The 17,565-nt window shown below is 28.2% G+C and overlaps 3 protein-coding genes across 3 annotated transcripts; 2 read left to right on the top strand and 1 right to left on the bottom strand.

Annotated features, from left to right (window-relative positions):
• Window positions 1–368: 368 nt before the first annotated feature.
• Window positions 369–1,964, bottom strand: LOC128955022 (uncharacterized). Its single transcript, XM_054300650.1, has 5 exons — window positions 1,948–1,964; window positions 1,223–1,824; window positions 992–1,144; window positions 717–897; window positions 369–627 (listed from the first exon to the last, which is right to left on the bottom strand). The coding sequence occupies exons 2-5, from the start codon at window positions 1,818–1,820 to the stop codon at window positions 369–371; spliced, it is 1,191 nt and encodes a 396-aa protein (XP_054156625.1). The 5' UTR covers window positions 1,821–1,824; window positions 1,948–1,964.
• A 1,523-nt stretch (window positions 1,965–3,487) lies between these two features.
• LOC128955023 (uncharacterized) lies at window positions 3,488–5,017 on the top strand. The gene is made up of 3 exons (XM_054300652.1): window positions 3,488–4,385; window positions 4,511–4,691; window positions 4,771–5,017. Exons 1-3 carry the CDS (start codon window positions 3,488–3,490, stop codon window positions 5,015–5,017), a joined length of 1,326 nt encoding a protein of 441 aa, XP_054156627.1.
• Window positions 5,018–5,531: 514 nt separating this feature from the next.
• Window positions 5,532–7,061, top strand: LOC128955024 (uncharacterized). The gene is made up of 4 exons (XM_054300653.1): window positions 5,532–5,557; window positions 5,618–6,480; window positions 6,566–6,749; window positions 6,815–7,061. The coding sequence occupies exons 1-4, from the start codon at window positions 5,532–5,534 to the stop codon at window positions 7,059–7,061; spliced, it is 1,320 nt and encodes a 439-aa protein (XP_054156628.1).
• Window positions 7,062–17,565: the final 10,504 nt, after the last annotated feature.

The raw sequence follows: 17,565 nt of genomic DNA on the forward strand, positions 1-17,565 counted from the left end.
TAATATTATTATTATTACTTATAAAAAATAAATTTATTTAAATTAATTAAAATTAATTACTAATATTAAACTAAAAACTACTAATTTAAGCTAATAAACTTTTTTTTTATAAAAAAAAAGTTAAATAATTTTGTTTCACTATAAATAATTGAGTCTAAAAACGGAAAAATAACAATAAAATAACAAAAAAAAAATATTTAATAATGTTTTTTTAGACAATTTACATCAAATTTGTAAAACTAAAGTTTATTACAATAAAATTAATACAAAAACAAAATATATAATAAGTTTGTTGCAGTAGTTGTTGTTGAAAATAATTATACATTAAATTATTATTTAATTTTGGACTAAACAATGATTTTTTTCATTCAAATAACTAATGGTTTAATCCTAAAGCCTTGATAATCGACGGGTGCTATAGTATTGATGTTAACAGTGCTGATGCTGTCATCATTTCTAACTGTCCCTCGACTACCACTACTAGTACTACTACCACTACTGTCATCATCAGTGGGTAATCCGATCCACAATTTGATTACCGGATTAGTATCGATAGCCAATCGTAGGACATCCATACTGTCCAACTCGTGTCCAAAAACTCTCAAAACACGTGCGCCGATAATACTTCTGATGTTCAAAAAACCAGACAAACAAACAAACAAATATTTATATATATATTCAACAAAAAAAAAAACAAAAAAATAATTGTAACAAACTTTGCTTCATCAGAGACAGTGGGCAAAACCGATCGGACAATAAAACTACCCGAAAATGGTTTTGTCGATAAAATCAAACCCAATAGTTGACTATCGGATCGTATGTCCAGTTCATACCGTTCCGTCAGACGATTATGTTTTATGCCATTTGTTTCATAAGTCAATGCTCTGGTGATAAACTCTGTAATCAATAAATTTTATTTAAAAAAAAAATCTAGTAATACTATTAGCAATTTTTCTATGATAATCATATGTCATATGTTATATATGTATACCTTTTAATGTTTTATAGTCAACAGCACAGGTAATAATACCACGTTTTATAATACCACCCCAAGTAAGGCCGCACAGTCGGCCATCGGTATCGATTAGTGGACTACCAGAAAAACCGGGAACATTGACCGTATTGTGTGTTATTACCGGCATATCTTCACCAAAAGGTATAACACTTACGTTATAAATATCAGGTATCATATTGTTATCGACTCGGGGTGTCATAATCATACCCGGGTGCAGTGCAAACAATATAGTATTGCCATTGCCTAACATAGATACTGGCTGACCAAATTCGGTACTACTACTACCCGAACCCGAATCGGTAGTCCAGGGCATCGGTGTCGACCGAGTGTACAACAGTGACGGTATTTCCTGTATACGTATTAATGCCAAATCCAAATGTGGTTCAACATATAGGAGGTCGGCCTCCAGAGGCGGTGTCAACAGTACCGACCGATTATTCTGATAGCTATTACAACTGCGAACCCAAACTAACGGACTCTGTCTGACCACATGATAACAGGTTAACACTAGACGACTACTATTGTTGTTCACGTTGTCCACAAAAACACCGCTACCCATACCGTTACTAAACAGATAATTTTCGAGTACCGGTCTTAATATATGAGCCGTCGATTGTATGCAACGTTTTTTCATATCAATCATATCCAGGCCATTATCGGCCGTGTGTTGTCCATTGTTGTCCACCATAAGCATCGCCGATCTAAGACACAGATACAGATTGTCTGTTTTGGCAGACAATGGCTGCTTATACTTATTATGGTATGTCCACCATACCATTGTTAATGGTATACATAATATACCCATTGATCTGATCAAACAATCAAAAAAAAAAAAAATTATATTACCGTAAAAAATGTCAGCAAATTTTTATTCAAACTATTATTTTTCACTTATATATATACAATATATAACATATAGATATGAGACAAACCTATGATATCTTATAGTTGATAATATAGTTTTATACATTTAGTTAAGCGCTCAATCCTATATGTAAAGTACAACTAACTACCGGTGCTATTGGTTATATGTATCAAAATTAAAACAATTATAACTATAGTTAATAACAAAATATATAGTAATAGTAATAGTTATAAAAAAATTCAAAACTTTATTATATTTATGCACGCGATTACTACGTTTACATTATATAAATATATAAAAATATTTATTATATAATTTTTAATAACTAATGTAAAAACTAATTTTCTTAACCAATTAATCAGTTGATATAATTGTAATGAAAAAATCAAAAATTAAAGTTTACTATAAATTATTTATATAATTAATTATATTTGATCAAGTGCAATTGATTATAATAAATTTATTTAAATTAAAAAAAATTTCAATACTATACTAGAATTTATTGATAAAAAAATATATAATTTGATATATAATTTTGTTAATAATACTATAAAATGTTTTTTTTAACTATTTTGAAATTTTATTTATTTTGATTTTACAATTAAAAAACAAAAAATAGTATTTCAAAAAAACTAATGATACCGATTGTTTGTTTTTGGAGACAATAGTCGGACACCACTGGATGTTGTCTGAAACGATTGACAGATAAACGATGGCTTATACTTGTTATTATGGTATGTCATCCAAACCATTGATAATGGTATACATAATATACCCATTAATCTGCAATTAATATATTACCGTAAAACAAATGTTTCAAATAAAATTTTGGCTAAAGTTCGTTATATGTAACCCATTTGTTGTTGAAATTTCACGCGCGTTGTTATAACCATTAAGTTTATGACAAATGCTATCAATTACTTTAGGTTAGGTTAGGTTGGGGTGGATGTAGAGGGTTAGGAAGTGGCGTATGTGGAGGGAAGGAACGGGAGGTGAGGGCTGGTATGTAAAACTTGTTAAATTGTCATTTTATTAGCGTTTAAAACTTGAACAACAAATGGGTTACATATACCGATTCTGTTCCAAAATTTTTAATAAAATATTTTTATTTTCACTAATATATAACTAACCTCTGATTTCTTATAGTTGATAATAATGTATACATTAGTTAACAATAAAGTAATTAATTAAATGTAAAGTACAACTAACGGAGCCGGTCTACGTTGTAAACAGCGTTTTATTTTGTATTATTTACTATTCAATTTAATTGTATTTCACGTGCTATTTACACGTATTTTTTTTAAATTAATAAAATAAAAGTCCATCTATAATAGCACGTGTAAATAATACAATATAAAAACGCTGTTTACGCCAAAATAAAATTTATTTATTGTTACTAAACGTATAGTCATAATCGGCACTTGTAGTTAGTTATAGCTTTAATTATATATATATATATAGATTACCCTTTTATCTATGTATACAATAAATCATCGGTTTGTTACATATTATTATTATTATTATATACTGTATATATATATTATTCAATAAATTTGAAACAGTTATTATAAAAATATATTTTTATATATATATATATATATAGATCAATGGGTATATTATGTATACCATTATCAATGGTTTGGTGGACATACCATAATAATAATAATAAGTATAAGCAGGCATTGTTTAATTGGCAATCGTTTCAGATAACATCCACCGATAGTGTCCGACCATTGTCTGCCACCAAAACACTGAACAAAAATCGGTATTATTGTCTTAGATCGGCGGCGCTTATGGTGGACACCAATGGACACACCGCCGCCGATAATAATAATAATGGCATCGATATGATTGCTATGAAAACCCGTTGCATCCGATCGATAGGTTATATTGTAAAACCGCTAATTGAAGACAACTATCTGTTTAGTGGCGACGGTACGGGTGTTTTTGTCGACGGCGGCGGTGGTGGCGGCGGTAACGATGGTCTACTCTTAACCTGCTATCATGTGGTCAGAAATAGTCCAGTAGTTTGGGTCAGATATGTGGGAAGCTATGAAAATCAAACAGTCATAACATGTCCAATAACTATGGCCGATGTCCTATATGTAGAGCCGCACTGGGATTTGGCTATAGTCAGGCTCCGTGAGTTGTTATCGCCTGATTATAATACATGGACAACAATGCCGATGACTACCAGTACTTCCGGGAGTATTGATTTTGGTGCACAGGTAGCCATGATAGGCAATGGCAATAAGATAATGTTTGCCCTGCATCCGGGTATGATTACCATCCGCCGAGTCGACAACAATCTGACACCCGCTCTGTACTATGTAAGTCAGGTACCATTTGGTCAGGTATTGCCATTGGTAGCCAACGATGGTATCAATGTACCCGGTTTTTCCGGTTGTCCACTAATAGATACGGATGGCCTATTGTGCGGTATTGTTTGGGGTGGTATACAAATTTGGTATTCAACCTATGCTATCGACTATATAACATTGAAAGGTATATATATATATATATATAAATTATATATATAATCAACAGATATATATACAATATATGTTAACTATGTCTAAGAAAAAAAAATTGCTGACAGTTTTAATGAAAATTTAATGTTTTATTTACAGAGTTTATCAATAGGGCATTGACTTATGAAAGCGATGGCATAAAACATAACCGTCTGATGAAACGGTATGAATGGGACATTAGAGCCGATACTAGACTATTGGGTTTGATTTTCTCGACAAAACCGTTTTCGGGTAGTTTTACTGTCCGATCGGTTTTGCCCACTGTCTCTGATGAAACAAAGTTTGTTTACAATTACTAAATAAATATAAATATATATTAAATAATTTTTTTTGTGGGTTTGTTTTGGTCGACACACCAGAAGTATTATCGGCTCACGTGTTACAAAAGTTTTTGAACACGTGTTCAACAATATTGATGTCATCCGATCGGCTATCGGTAGTAATCGGGTAATCAAATTGTCGATTGGATTACCCATTGATGACAGTAGTAGTAGTAGTAGTGGTAGTCGAGGGACAGTTAGAGATGATAGCGTCAGTACTGTTAACATCAATACTATAGCACCCGTCGATAACCATGGCTTTAGTATTAAACCATTAGTTTTTTGAAATACTATATTTTTGTTTTTTTTAATTGTATAATTAAAATTAAATAATCAATGATTTTATAATTATATAATACTGAAACTTATTTTTCTTTTGATAAAAAAATATATTACAATTTATTTAATTATATCCAATAAATTCTAGTATAGTATTGAAAATTTTTTTAATGTAAATAAATTTATTTTTAAAAAAATCAATTACACTTGATATAAATATAATTAATTATATATATATATATAGTAAACTTATTTATTTAGATTTTATTAATTATAATTATAAAACTGATTAATTTGGTTTGAAAAACAAAATCAGTTTTTTTTTGATTTAGTTATTAAAATTATATAAATATTTTTTTTTTAATTTATATAATTTATGTAACGTAAAGTATAATAATAGCGTGCATAATATTTTGAATTTTGTTAATATTAACTATAGTTATATAATTGTTTTAAGTTTAATAATATCTATACCCAATAGCACCGGTAGTTAGTTTTGGATAACTTAAATGTAAACAACTATGTTATCAACTATAAGAAATCATCGGTTAGTTATTGAAAAAATTAGTGAAAACAAAATTGTTTGAATAAACATTGGTTTTTACAGATCAATGGGTATATTATGTATACCATTATCAATGGTATGGATAGCATACAATAGGTCGTCATTGTTTATCTGGCAATCGTTTCAGACGACCACCACCACCACCACCACCACCACCACCAGTGCCCGATCATTGGCTGCCAAACAACCAAACAATGGGTATCCGTGTCTTAGATCGGCGGCGCTTATGGCGGTCAACAATGAAAACACTGCCGATAATGGTCTGGATATGATTGACATAAAAAAACGTTGTATCAAATCGATAGCTTATGTCATACGGCCTACAATTGAAGACAACTGTATTGTTAGCGGTACGGGATCGGGTGTTTTTGTTGTCGACAATCGACTACTGTTAACCTGCTATCATGTGGTCAAACATAGACCAGTAGTTTGGGTTCAATGTGTTCAAGTGTATTGGTATCGGTTTGTAATGACTACACTGCCGATTGAGGCCGATGTCCTATATGTAGAGCCGCACTGGGATTTGGCTATAGTCAGGCTCCGTGAGTTGTTATCGCCTGATTATAATACATGGACAACAATGCCGATGACTACCAGTACTTCCGGGAGTATTGATTTTGGTGCACAGGTAGCCATGATAGGCAATGGCAATAAGATAATGTTTGCCCTGCATCCGGGTATGATTACCATCCAGCGAGTCGATAACAACATGGCATCCAACCCGTACTATGTAAGTCAGGTACCATTTGGTCAGGTATTGCCTTTGGTAGCCAACGATGCTATCAATGTACCCGGTTTTTCAGGTTGTCCTCTAATAGATACGGATGGACTATTGTGCGGTATTGTTTGGGGTGGTATACAACTTTGGTATTCAACCTATACTATCGACTATATAACATTGAAAGGTATATATATATATATATAAGCAATAATCTACTGATAGTATTACTGAAATTTTTAATTAATTATTATTATTATTTTAATTTACAGAGTTTATCAATAGGGCATTGACTTATGAAAGCGATGGCATAAAACATAATCGTCTGACGGAACGGTATGAATGGGACATTCGAGCCGATAGTCAACTATTGGGTTTGATTTTGTCTACACAACAACCGTTTTCGGGTAGTTTTATTGTCCGATCGGTTTTGCCCACTGTCTCTGATGAAACAAAGTTTGTTTGAAACAATTAATAAATAAATTTTGTATTTATTTTGTGTTTGTTTGTGTCGATACCAGAAATATTATCGGCTCACGTGTTACAAAAGTTTTCGGACACGTGTTCAATAATATTGATGTCATCCGATCGGCTATCGGTACTAATCGGGTAATCAAATTGTCGATTGAATTACCCATTGAAGATGACAGTAGTAGTAGTAGTGGTAGTCGAGGAACAGTTATAGATGATAGCATCAGCACTGTTAACATCAATACTATAGCACCCGTCGATTATCAAGGCTTTAGGATTAAACCATTAGTTTTTTGAAATACAATTTTTTTGTTTTATAATTGTATAATCAAAATAAAAATAGTTTATTATAAATGATTTATTATTATACAATTCTATTCAAAATAGTTAAAAAAAAATATTTTACAGTATTATTAACTAAATTATATATTAAATTGTAAATATTTTTTTATCAATAAATTCTAGTATAGTATTAAAATTTTTTTAATGTTTAATAAATTTATTAAATTCAAGTGCACTTCATGAAATATAATTAATTATATATATATATATATATATTATTGTAAATTTTGATTTTACATTACAATTATATTAATTAATTAATTGGTTAAGAAAATTAGTTTTTACATTAGTTGTTAAAATTATATAATAAATATTTTTATATATTTATATAATGTAATTGTAGTAATCGCGTGTATAATATAAAAAAGTTTTGAATTTTTGTTATATTAACTATTATTTTTGTTATCAGAATATATATATATATATATATTTCGTTATTAACTATAGTTATATAATTGTTTTATCAAAATACTTATAAACTAATAGCACCGGTAGTTAGTTATACTTTACATATAGGATTAACTACATGTATACAACTATGTTATCAACTATAAGATATCATAGGTTGGTTACATATAATGTATATACAGTATATATATATATATATACTGTATATATATTAGTTTAAAAATAATAGTTTAAATAAAATTTGCTGACATTTTTTTTACGGTAGATCATTGAATATATTATGTATACGATTATCAATGGTATGGATAGCATACAATAGGTCGCCATTGTTTATCTGGCAATCGGTTCAGACGACCACCACCACCACCACCAGTGCCCGATCATTGGCTGCCAAACAACCAGGCAATCGGTTTCCGTGTCTTAGATCGGCGACGCTTATGGTGGAAAACAATGGACACCACACCGCCGATAATGGCCTGGATATGATTGATATGAAAACACGTTGCATACAATCGACGGCTCATATAGTAAGACCGATACTCGACGACTATCGATATAGTAACGGTTTCGGTAGCGGTGTTTTTGTTGACAACAAAGTGGACAACAATAGTAGTCAACTATTGTTAACCTGTTATCATGTGGTCAAACATAATCCGTTAGTATGGGTTCGCAGTGTTAATAGTTATCAGAATCGGTCGGTACTGTTGACACCGCATCTCGAGACCGACGTCCTATATGTTGAACCCCACTTGGATTTGGCATTAATACGCTTACAGGAAATACCGTCACTGTTGTACACTCGGTCGATACCAATGCCGTGGACTACCGGCAACAGTATTGATTTTGGTCAGCCAGTTAGTATGTTGGGTAATGGCAATAAAATATTGTTTGCATTGCACCCGGGTATGATTATGACACACCGGGTCGATAACAATATGATACCCAATACGTATAACGTAAGTGTTATACCATACGGTGAGGAAATACCTATTATAACCAGGGTTTTAAGGAAATAAATGCCTGCCTTGGCAATGCCCAAATAGATGCCATAAATGCCTGGCATTTTGGGCATCTATTTTATTTGCCTGCCAATTTAAATTGCTAAAAAGCAACTGTATTTATAAAAATAATTTAATTTACTGTTTTTTAGCTTGTTAATTAAATTTACAATTAATATACTTATTTCTAATATATTATCTTTTAAGTAAAGATATACAAAACAAAAATACAAACAAATATATTGATAAAACAATTTTTATAAATAAATTAATAATAAAAAAATTAAAATAATAGGTGTCACCACCTGAAAATAGATGCCCTGGGCATGGCAGAGGCAAGGCAGGCATTTGGCAAAATAGGCATCTATTGTTTATGCCTGCCATTTTTAAAACCCTGATTATAACACACAATACGGTCAATGTTCACGGTTTTTCTGGTAGTCCACTAATCGATACCGATGGCCGACTGTGCGGTCTTACTTGGGGTGGTATTATAGAGTTTGGTTTGATTACCTATGCTATTGACTATAAAATATTAAAAGGTATATTTATAAGCAATATATATTTATAGGATATATAGGATATATTATTATTATTAATCAATGATTATCTTTAAAAAAAACAACCAAAAATTGCTAACAGTATTACTGAAATTATATATATATATATACAGTCGATGACAAAATTGATGAACGAGGTTTTTTGTGTATATCTTTAGAATGCAAATGAACTAGAACAAAAAAAATTTTTTGCTACTATTATTTATTGGGACGGTCAGTTTGGTATTGCCATTTTTTTTGTAATTGGGCACAGGTATGCAAGGACAGGGATGGTCAATATCTCGAAAACTATAATAGATATTAAAGTTTTATAAATTGCTAATTATACTAAATCTGATAATATTGGACACGTGTTTTGGCATTTTTTATTTTATTGCAAAGTATTCGAACAAAATTATTTTTTTTGTTGCAAAAATCAAAATTTAAGAGACCATATCTTTTAAACGCATCGATATATCATGATTTAGTTAATTGATTTAAATTCTATATTTTAGTACTAACAATTCATCTATATATTAAATTTAGTTAGCTTGTTTAGTTTTTTAAATATTTGTAAATTAATTTTTTTCTATTGTAATTAAGTATTAATTATTGTCTTCTATTACATAACATTGATAACAAAATCTATAAATAATTATAATAGAAAAAAATTAATTTACAAATATGTAAAAAACTAAACAAGATAACTAAATTTAATGTATAGATGAATTGTTAGTACTAAAATATAGAATTTAAATCAATTAACTAAATCATGATAAATTGATGCGTTTAAAAAATATGACTTCCTAAATTTTGATTTTTGCAACAAACAAATTAATTATGTTCGAATATTTTGCAATAAAATTAAAAATGCCAAAACACGTGTCCAATATTTTTTAATTTAGTATATTTAGCAATTTATAAAATTTTAATATCTATTATAGTTTTCGAGATATTGACCATCCCTGTCCTTGCATACCTGTGCCCAATTACAAAAAAGTGACAATACCAAACTGACCGTCCCAATAAATAATAGTAGCAAAAAAAATTTTTTGTTCTAGTTCCTTTCCATTCTAAAGATATACACAAAAAACCTCGTTCATCTATTTTGTCATCGACTGTATATAACAGAGTTTATCAATAGGGCATTGACTTATGAAAGCAATGGCATACAACATAATCGTCTGACGGAATGGTATGAATGGGACATACGAGTCGACACACGGCTATTGGGTTTGATTTTGTCGACAAAACCGTTTTCGGGTAGTTTTATTGTCCGATCGGTTTTGGCCACTGCCTCTGATGAAGCAAAGTTTGTTACAATTATTTCTTTTTATTTAATATTTGTTTTTTTTTCTGAATATATTTAAATAAATATTTATTGTTTGTTTGTTTGTCTGGGTTTTTGAACATCAGAAGTATTATCGGCGCACGTGTTTTGAGAGTTTACGGACACGAGTTGGACAGTATGTATGTCCTACGATTGGCTATCGATACTAATCCGGTAATCAAATTGTGGATTGGATTACCCACTGATTATGACAATAGTAGTAGTGGTAGTCGAGGGACAGTTAGAGATGACAGCTTAAGCAGTGTTAACATCAATACTATAGCACCCGTCGATAATCAAGGTTTTAGGATTAAACCATTAGTTATTTGAAGAAAAAAAATCGTTGTTTAGTCCAAAATTAAATAGTAATTTCCTGTATAATTATTTTCAATGACAACAACTACAACAAACTTATTATATATTTTTTGTTTTTGTATTAATTTTATTGTAATAAACTTTTTTTCAAACAAATTTGGTGTAAATTGTCTTTAAAAAAAACATTATTAAATATTTGTTAGTTTATTGTTATTTTTCAGTTTCAAATTGCTAGGTTAAATTAGGTAATTTTTAGTACAATATTAGTAATTTAATTTTTATAATAGATTTGTATACTCTAATTATTTTAAAGTAATTATAATTAGTTTTAATACAAAAAAATTATTTATCATGTATTCAAAAATTCAAATGTATAGTAAGATTAGATATCAATAATATAGTTTACAATTAAATTGCGTGCATATTATACATGTTTTATATATATATTTTTAAATATTATATATATATATTCAGTTAAACAATTTGTATCAATTGTTTGTTTTTTTTAAATTATTTTATTTAGTATTTCTATACTAATTAATTAGCACCGGTAGTCAGTTAGTTATATTTTTTAAGAATAAATGCAGATTATAAGGATACACTAATTTTGCATTAAATACGTTATACATTAATTAATTGAATGAAATAAATAAAATTTCTTATATTTTTGTTATATACAGTTATATAAATGTCATGTTTAAAATAAAATTATATCTTAATTAAAATTAATACCTATTAACATACACCAATGTAATATTTAATATACATGAAAATACAGGTAAAATTAAAATATTTTATACTATTATACAGGTTTGTTAAAAAAAAATAATTGGGTGGCCAGTCTGGATGTATAGATAGAAAAATAAAAATAGTTTTTTTAAATATAGAAAATATACATCTAATATGTATTACGTTTTTCAAAAACATTTTGTAAATAATATTTCTATAATATCTAAATATAGAGTCTCTATTTAAAGTTATTTATTATGAAATATATATATATATATATTTTAAAATAGATTTGCGTCAATAAAACATATGGATATCCTATTTTTTACTGTTTAGTTAAGGTATATAAACCAACTAAACACCAAAATTTAAGACATGTATTTTTTTCCATAACATTTGACTATAAATTTTATTTTATATTAACAAATAATTTAATAGCAAAAATAATTAAATAATAATAATATATATATAAAAACAATGAATAATCGTTTGTTTGTTATTTTGTTTGCAATCGTTGTTGTAATTACAACAACAGTCATTGACAATACAGCTCAGAGTATTTAAAATAATTTATTTTTCATTTATTTATTTAATATTTTTTGTTAGTTTAGTTATAATAATAATAAACATAATTAATAGAAAAATAATTTATTGACTAAATATTAATTATTATTGTTTTGTTTTTTTGTGTGTAAATTAATCCAATCAGTTCCAGACTTCGTATTAGATGGTGGTAAGTGAATATTTATTATAACATATATTTATACCTAACCTAACCTAACCTAACCTAACCTAACCTAACCTAACCTAACCTAACCTAACCTAGCCTAGCCTAGCCTAGCCTAACATAATCTAACCTAACCTAACCTAACCTAACCTAACCTAACCTAAATAAACCTAACATAACCTAACCTAACCTAACCTAACCTAAATAAACCTAACCTAACATAACCTAACCTAACCTAACCTAACCCAACCCAACCTAACCTAACCTAACCTAACCTAACCTAACCCAACCTAACCCAACCCAACCCAACCCAACCCAACCCAACCCAACCCAACCCAACCCAACCCAACAACAACAATAAAAAAATTAAATAAATAAATATATAATTAGGTGGTTATAATTAACTAAATAAAAAAATTATATATATTTATTTTTTTTAACTAATACATTACTACCATATATTACAGCATTTTGCAAAAAAAAAATGATAATGAATGAATTAATTAATTTTAAGCATATTTAATAAATTTTTTATTAATAATTATCAATACAAAAAAACATAAGATTAAATATAATTAATTAATTAATATTTAATTAATTAATATTTAATTTTTCCCCCATTGGCGCCGCTATGCAGGCATAGACATGCAAAAACGTGTCCTCAATGAAAACTACCATGGATACAATAAGCATACCAATAATGAAAACCACCATGGTGACAACAACGACAACGATTCATAATTGGTGGCCAACAACAAGCAGTCCAACAACACCGACAACAACAACAAACTTTTAATTAATTTTTGAATTATATTACTAATAATAACAATAGATATACAGTATTTGCTTATGATTTGTTTTTTGTTTTGATTTAAATAATTTTTGTTGTTTTTGATAATAAAATTTATTATTTGAATTTTTTTTCGTCCCAATTATTAACTTGATATATATATATATATATATATATATGCTTAGGCGTGGTTCACATATTACGTTCGCACAAAAAATCTAGACCCCCTCCCTCCCCATATGTTCGCAATTGTTCGCATGTAGTCATTTGAAAAAAATTACGTTCGCTTGTCTCTAACCGCTACCCCTCCCCCCCACCACCACCACAAGAAATAAGATATTATATAAATGCGAACGTTCTTAAAGTCTTTACCCCTCCCTTCCCCCTCGTTTGTAAAAGTTCGCTTTTAATAATTATACAACTTTTTTTATAATTAATTAATTTATCAATTTAATCAAATTTTATATTTAGTGTATATAGTAATACAACAATAACAACAAAAATGAAATCAATAAAATCAAGATAACATTTTAAGACATTTGTTTTGTCTGTTTGTTTGTCTGTCTGTCTGTCTGTATGCGTGCACATTTCATCAACAACCATATTTTAATTCAAATGTAAAAATGTATTGTTTTATTTTCATTTTTTATTGAAAGCAATGTTATTTCTATGGGAAATTTTAAATGATTATTGAGGTCAAGTAGATTTTGAGGACAAAGAGGCAGGTATTGTGGAATTACATTTTACTATATTATATGAGTCATAGGGCACCGGGAGGTTAGCTACCTGTGCTAAATTTTTGTAAAATTTTCTCAAATGCAAAAATTTTCAATTTGTATTAAAATTTTCAATTTTTTCAAAAATTATATATTTTTTAAATTGTATTAATTTAATTATTGCACGAGAAAAATAATTTGTTTATTTATTATTTATCATTAAATACATAACAATTTTAATAAATCGCGTGATTTAATAAATATTTAATAATCGCGTAATTTAATAAATATTTAATAAACGCGTGAAATATAAATTTAAATATCACTTTGTTTTCATTTTGACTACAAATTTGTTTTCATTTGCTATTTTCATCAATATTGCTATCATTTGCCTTACCTTCGAGGAATCAATTGGACATTTGGATTTATTTTATAAGAGAAGTATACTTAAACTATTTAATTTTGATAAATTTTTCCTATTATAACATAACAGATAAAGATATAAGGATTTTTTTGAATAACGTTTAAACAAGTGTTTACATAATGGAACCAAATCTGGATCAGTTGGAAGCGTCATTGACTGACATTTCACTTACAAACATCAGCCAATTTCCTATGGAATACAATGTGACACCGAGTAAATTAAGAAGATTAATGGAAACAACAGAAGAAAGAGAGAAAAGACTTGAAGCCAATAGACAACGCGACACAAATAGAAGGTTGAATGAATCTCAAATGGAAAGAGAACGGCGACTAAAATCGAATCGTTTACGAAATATTGACTGTCGATTAAATGAGACACAAGAAGAAAGAAATTTGAGACTTGAAACCGATACTCTACGCGTAACACAAAGACGAATGAATGAGACACAAGAAGAAAGAAATTTGAGACTTGAAACCGATACTCTACGCGTAACACAAAGACGAATGAATGAGACACAAGAAGAAAGAAATTTGAGACTTGAATCCGAGAATTTACGTGTAACACATAGACGAATGAATGAGACACAGGAAGAAAGAAGTATAAGACTTGAATCCGAGAATTTACGTGTAACACATAGACGAATGAATGAGACACAGGAAGAAAGAAGTATAAGACTTGAATCCGAGAATTTACGTGTAACACATAGACGAATGAATGAGACACAGGAAGAAAGAAGTATAAGACTTGAATCCGAGAATTTACGCGTAACACAAAGCCGAATGAATGAGACACAAGAAGAACCGTCAAGTCTTTAACCGTTTCGAGACTTGAATTGGTGTTAACATCTTTTGAATTTATTATAAACGTATTGATCAAATGTTGTATTTGGATATCTGACATCAATTTATCAAACTCTTCCTCATCCTCGAAACCATTTTCCCATTCATTGGTAACATCGTCGACCAACTGATCTCTTTGGCACTTATCATTGATTAACTCTATCTCTGGGATCTCATTCCTGGGATCTTAATCTCTGGAATATAAATCTCGAAGATCTCAATCTCTGGGATCTCAATCTCTGGGATCTCAATCTCTGGGATCTCAATCTCTGGGATCTCAATCTCTGGGATCTCAACAAATTGTTGATCTTCTTTAATGCCATCATTAAAATTAACGGAAATCAAATTAAGTTGTAGTGAACTGGCTTTAGTCGTCTCGGGATTCGAATTGTTGTTAACATCTTTTGAATACATTATCGAAGAGTTGATCAGCTGTTTTATTGGCATTTGTAACATCAAATGATCGAACTCTTCTTCATCATCAAAACCGTTGTCACATTCATTGAGAACATCGAGAACAAACTGTTCATCTTTGCATTCATCAGACATTTCCATAAAAACAGGCATTTCTATCTCATTAAATAATTGATTCACTTCTATGTTGTCTTCATTGAATTCTTCATCATTGAAATCTACGGAATTCAATGATATCATATCAATGTCATCCATCTCTAAATTTATATCACTGGTCATAAATGATTAGTAGATCCAATAAGATAAGGAAACGAAGTATAATTTGTTAATAACAAAAATTAACTGTTTTTGAGATAAACTGTTTTAATAGTATTTTTTAAATTTTTAATTCACGTGTTTATTAAATATTTATTAAATCACGTGATTTATTAGAATTGTTAAATATATTTAATTATTAATTATTAATGTTAAACAATATCTTTTTTCATGAAAATGTATTTTATGTAAATATTTATTCAATATTAATCTCGAGTTTATATTAAAAATCGAGTGTTTCTACATATGTATTCTATTCTACAATATAAAAAATTATAAATATTGATAAGCAGTTTTAAAGACGTTTCTATTGATTGTGTTACGCGTAAATTATCAGATTCAAGTCTTAATTTATATTGTAAATACATATGTATTCTACAATAAAAAAAATAAAATTTTAAATATTGATAAGCAGTTTTAAAGACGTTTCTTTTGATAGCATAAATTTATTTTCCATTATATTGTAACTACATAAGAATTATACAATATAACTAAAAATAAAAAATTATAAATATTGATAAGCAGTTTTAAAGACGTTTCTCTTGATTGCGTAAATTTATTTTTACATATATTGTAACTGTATATGTAAACAACATTATACTAAAAAATCATCAAATTTTAATAGCGCGAACTTTTTTTATTGACGATTTTATTGATAGCATAAATTTATTTTCCATTATATTGTAACTACATAAGAATTATACAATATAACTAAAAATAAAAAATTATAAATATTGATAAGCAGTTTTAAAGACGTTTCTCTTGATTGCGTAAATTTATTTTTACATATATTGTAACTGTATATGTAAACAACATTATACCAAAAAATCATCAATTTTTAATAGCGCGAACTTTTTTTATAGATGTTTTTATGGATAGTATAAATTTATTTTTACTTAGATTTTAACTACATATGTATTCTACAATCTAACTAAAAAAATAAAAATTATAAATATTGATAAGCAGTTTCAAAGACGTTTTTTATGATTGCGTAAATTTATTTTTACATATATTGTAACTTTACATGTATACAACATTATACCAAAAAATCATTAATTTTTAATAGCGCGAACTTTTTTTATAGACGTTTATATGGATAGCATAAATTTATTTTTACTTAGATTTTAACTACATATGTATTCTACAATCTAACTAAAAAAATAAAAATTCTAATATTGCTTAACAGTTTCAAAGACGTTTTTTATGATTGCGTAAATTTATTTTTACATATATTGTAACTTTACATGTATACATTATACAAAAAAATCATTAATTTTTAATAGCGCGAACTTTTTTTATAGACGTTTATATGGATAGCATAAATTTATTTTTACTTAGATTTTAACTACATATGTATTCTACATTTTAACTAAAAAATTCTAATATTGCTTAACAGTTTCAAAGACGTTTCTCTTGATTGCGTAAATTTATTTTTACTTAGATTTTAACTACATATGTATTCTACAATCTAACTAAAAAAATAAAAATTCTAATATTGCTTAACAGTTTCAAAGACGTTTTTTATGATTGCGTAAATTTATTTTTACATATATTGTAACTTTACATGTATACAACATTATACAAAAAAATCATTAATTTTTAATAGCGCGAACTTTTTTTATAGACGTTTATATGGATAGCATAAATTTATTTTTACTTAGATTTTAACTACATATGTATTCTACATTTTAACTAAAAAATTTTAATATTGCTTAACAGTTTCAAAGACGTTTCTCTTGATTGCGTAAATTTATTTTTACATATATTGTAACTGTACATGTATACAACATTATAGCAAAAAAATCATCAATTTTTAATAGCGCGAACTTTTTTTATAGACGTTTATATGGATAGCATAAATATAGCAAAATAGTCATTTATAATCAGAATTATAATTGTAGTTGACTATTGTATA

The sequence above is a fragment of the Oppia nitens genome, unplaced genomic scaffold (assembly GCF_028296485.1).
Source record: "Oppia nitens isolate AA-2021 unplaced genomic scaffold, nextdenovo-longstitch-racon4-pilon3 scaffold2_pilon_pilon_pilon, whole genome shotgun sequence".
Taxonomy (NCBI): domain Eukaryota; kingdom Metazoa; phylum Arthropoda; class Arachnida; order Sarcoptiformes; family Oppiidae; genus Oppia; species Oppia nitens.

Bases quoted from the DNA above. Each gene is read 5' to 3' on its own strand.
- LOC128955023 (XM_054300652.1), top strand. From the start codon at position 3,488: ATGGGTATATTATGTATACCATTATCAATGGTTTGGTGGACATACCAT. The intron at 4,386-4,510 runs GTATATATATAT...TTTTATTTACAG, and splicing joins CGACTATATAACATTGAAAG to AGTTTATCAATAGGGCATTG. The intron at 4,692-4,770 runs GTTTGTTTACAA...TCGACACACCAG, and splicing joins ACTGTCTCTGATGAAACAAA to AAGTATTATCGGCTCACGTG.
- LOC128955022 (XM_054300650.1), bottom strand. From the start codon at position 1,820: ATGGGTATATTATGTATACCATTAACAATGGTATGGTGGACATACCAT. The intron at 1,145-1,222 runs GTATGATTATGA...CTTTTGGTGAAG, and splicing joins ATTGTTTGCACTGCACCCGG to ATATGCCGGTAATAACACAC. The intron at 628-716 runs GTTTGTTACAAT...TTTGAACATCAG, and splicing joins ACTGTCTCTGATGAAGCAAA to AAGTATTATCGGCGCACGTG.
- LOC128955024 (XM_054300653.1), top strand. From the start codon at position 5,532: ATGTTATCAACTATAAGAAATCATCG. The intron at 5,558-5,617 runs GTTAGTTATTGA...TGGTTTTTACAG, and splicing joins TCAACTATAAGAAATCATCG to ATCAATGGGTATATTATGTA. The intron at 6,750-6,814 runs GTTTGTTTGAAA...TGTCGATACCAG, and splicing joins ACTGTCTCTGATGAAACAAA to AAATATTATCGGCTCACGTG.